Source organism: Vicugna pacos, chromosome 1 (assembly GCF_048564905.1).
Source record: "Vicugna pacos chromosome 1, VicPac4, whole genome shotgun sequence".
Classification (NCBI taxonomy): Eukaryota; Metazoa; Chordata; class Mammalia; order Artiodactyla; family Camelidae; genus Vicugna; species Vicugna pacos.
The window spans coordinates 111,986,535-111,988,839 of NC_132987.1; the positions used below are offsets into that span (position 1 = coordinate 111,986,535).

The 2,305-nt window shown below is 35.3% G+C and overlaps 1 protein-coding gene across 1 annotated transcript; it reads left to right on the plus strand.

The window, feature by feature from the left end:
- Positions 1 to 564: 564 nt before the first annotated feature.
- Positions 565 to 874, plus strand: LOC140700576 (keratin-associated protein 22-1-like). Its single transcript, XM_072974090.1, has one exon. The coding sequence runs from the start codon at positions 565 to 567 to the stop codon at positions 709 to 711; it is 147 nt and encodes a 48-aa protein (XP_072830191.1). The 3' UTR covers positions 712 to 874.
- Positions 875 to 2,305: the final 1,431 nt, after the last annotated feature.

Sequence of the window (2,305 nt, forward strand, 5' to 3'; positions counted from 1 at the left end):
CATGTTTATGTAAGATCTAACCCAAAGGGAAGTAAACATATTACTCCTCAAAAAGTGATAAGACTGAATTATTCAGTGTTTTACAAGTGGATCCTGCCGACCATGTCTTCTGTCCCACAAAATTTCCATTCTTCTCTTTCCTGTTAAAGCAACCCTTTTATTCCTAAGGCTGCATATACACACATAGAAGGTAGATATTAAATGAAAACAAGATTTTCAACAGGTAGAATCTGCATGGGTTATACAATCTCATGGTAGCTAGTAACACAGTTTAAATTTGGAATCTGGGATAAACAAGCCACCAAATTAGGAAATGGATCTTTTATTAAAGGCATATGATTTCATGATAAGCATCGTGACACACAACAGAGTTGTTTTGGCTTGGATATACTGGTTAGGAGGAATACTTGAGATAGTTTTAACAACAACTAGTTTGAAACATGAATACAAGAGAGCCTGTGGTTTGCCCCATATACTACTCCATTGGTATATAAGGCCCTGGGCAGATTATAAACATAAAACCCGAGAAACTGACTCTGCCCTTCGACTGAGCCATCTCACATCATGAGCTTCTACAACAACTACTGTGGTGGCCTGGGCTATGGCTATGGTGGGCTGGGATGTGGCTATGGATGTGGCTACGGTGGCTATGGCTATGCCTGCTACCGCCCATGCTGCTATGGAAGATACTGGTCTTCTGGCTTCTACTGAGAAGTTCTAGATGCTCATCTGTTCACGATGTTCTCTGATGAGGCACCACGTGTACCTCCTGCATTAATCCGTAATAAGAATGTCCTTGTCTGCTCAGTAATGACTACTGAATCTTAGACTACCATGCAACAGCAGACCTTTTTTAATAGAATTGCCTGAGTGTCAAACCATTTAGAAAAATATTCATTTGATCTATGTTACTATTATAATTGAATACAATCTTAACCATTTCCATTTGGGAAAATGTCTAAATTTTCATTAAAGTTACTCTGTTTTTCACACATACAACGTTTTCGTGTATATCATTTATGTGGATTTATTCCGACTGTGTGTGTGTGTTTGTCTAGAAGTTGTTGGCCTCTATATACACTCTCTTTATTGACAATTTATATGTGTGGTTGAAAAGTCATATTCAACCACTGCTTTTCTACTATGTGTTTTTTGTAAGTATATCCAGAGGCTACTATTATCTACCTTGATCTCATCAAAGCCTTATCTTTGGAACATTCAAACTTTGATATTGGCAAAGTGGTACCTCCCTGCTCACTACTTCATGCTGTCTCTTTAGCATCTCATTCTTTCTCTATACTTGGTATTTGAATATGCCTTTGGGAAGATGTAATTTTTTTCTTCTAAATTTTATATTACTGCTGATTCCTTTCCTCACTGACAGTATGTACTTGAACTCATCTTATGCGTTGTAGCTGCAAAAGGGGCTTTCTGTCAGGAAGATAGAATTTGAGGTGTTTTTCAGTGAAATTTTCAATGGGTCAATCTGCTTTCTTTTTGGAAAGCAATCTGTTATGTTTCATAACAAGGCAGTGGCTTGGGTAGACTGAAATAATGCAAATGCAAGTCTGATCCAGAAGAGAGTCTGTAAAGTGTATCCCCAATCCTAGTAGTCTGGGTAATGTTCAGTAAAGTTGTTTATAGTAACTTTACCTAATTCACTCAATTTATTATTATTAAGCATTAGTAATAATTTGAACAATGATGAGATATAAATCAACAATATCTATTAATTTTTTAGTAACTAATGCTAGAGTTTGTGGATGCCAAGACTGAAACTGAGTTCATACACAATGACTTTCTGAATACAGATCAAATTGTGAGATTGACCAAGATCTCAGCTTGCCCCAAATGTGTTAATTAATTCATTCTTTTTGACCTAGCATATGGTCTATCTTGGAGAACATTCCACATGTGTACTTGAGAGAAATTTGTGGTCTCCTGTAATTGGGTATTTACTAGACGTCTGTTAGGTCTAGTTGGTTTATAGTGTTCTTCAACTATTTATATTATAATCATCTGCATAGTTGTTCTATCCATTATTCTAGTGGGATATTGAAATCTTCAACTATTATTGTTGCAGTTTTTGTCCCTTTCCATTCTATTAATTTTTGATTTTTGTATTTTGAAGCTCTGTTGTTTTAATATATTTGAATTTGAAATTTGTTATCTTCTTGATAAATTGGCACATTTATTATTGCAAAATGTCTCTCTCTTACTGTTTTAAAATTCCTTATTTCAAAATCCATTTAGTTGGTATTGTTAAACCCACACAAGCTTTTTAATGTTTCTGTTGATACACACA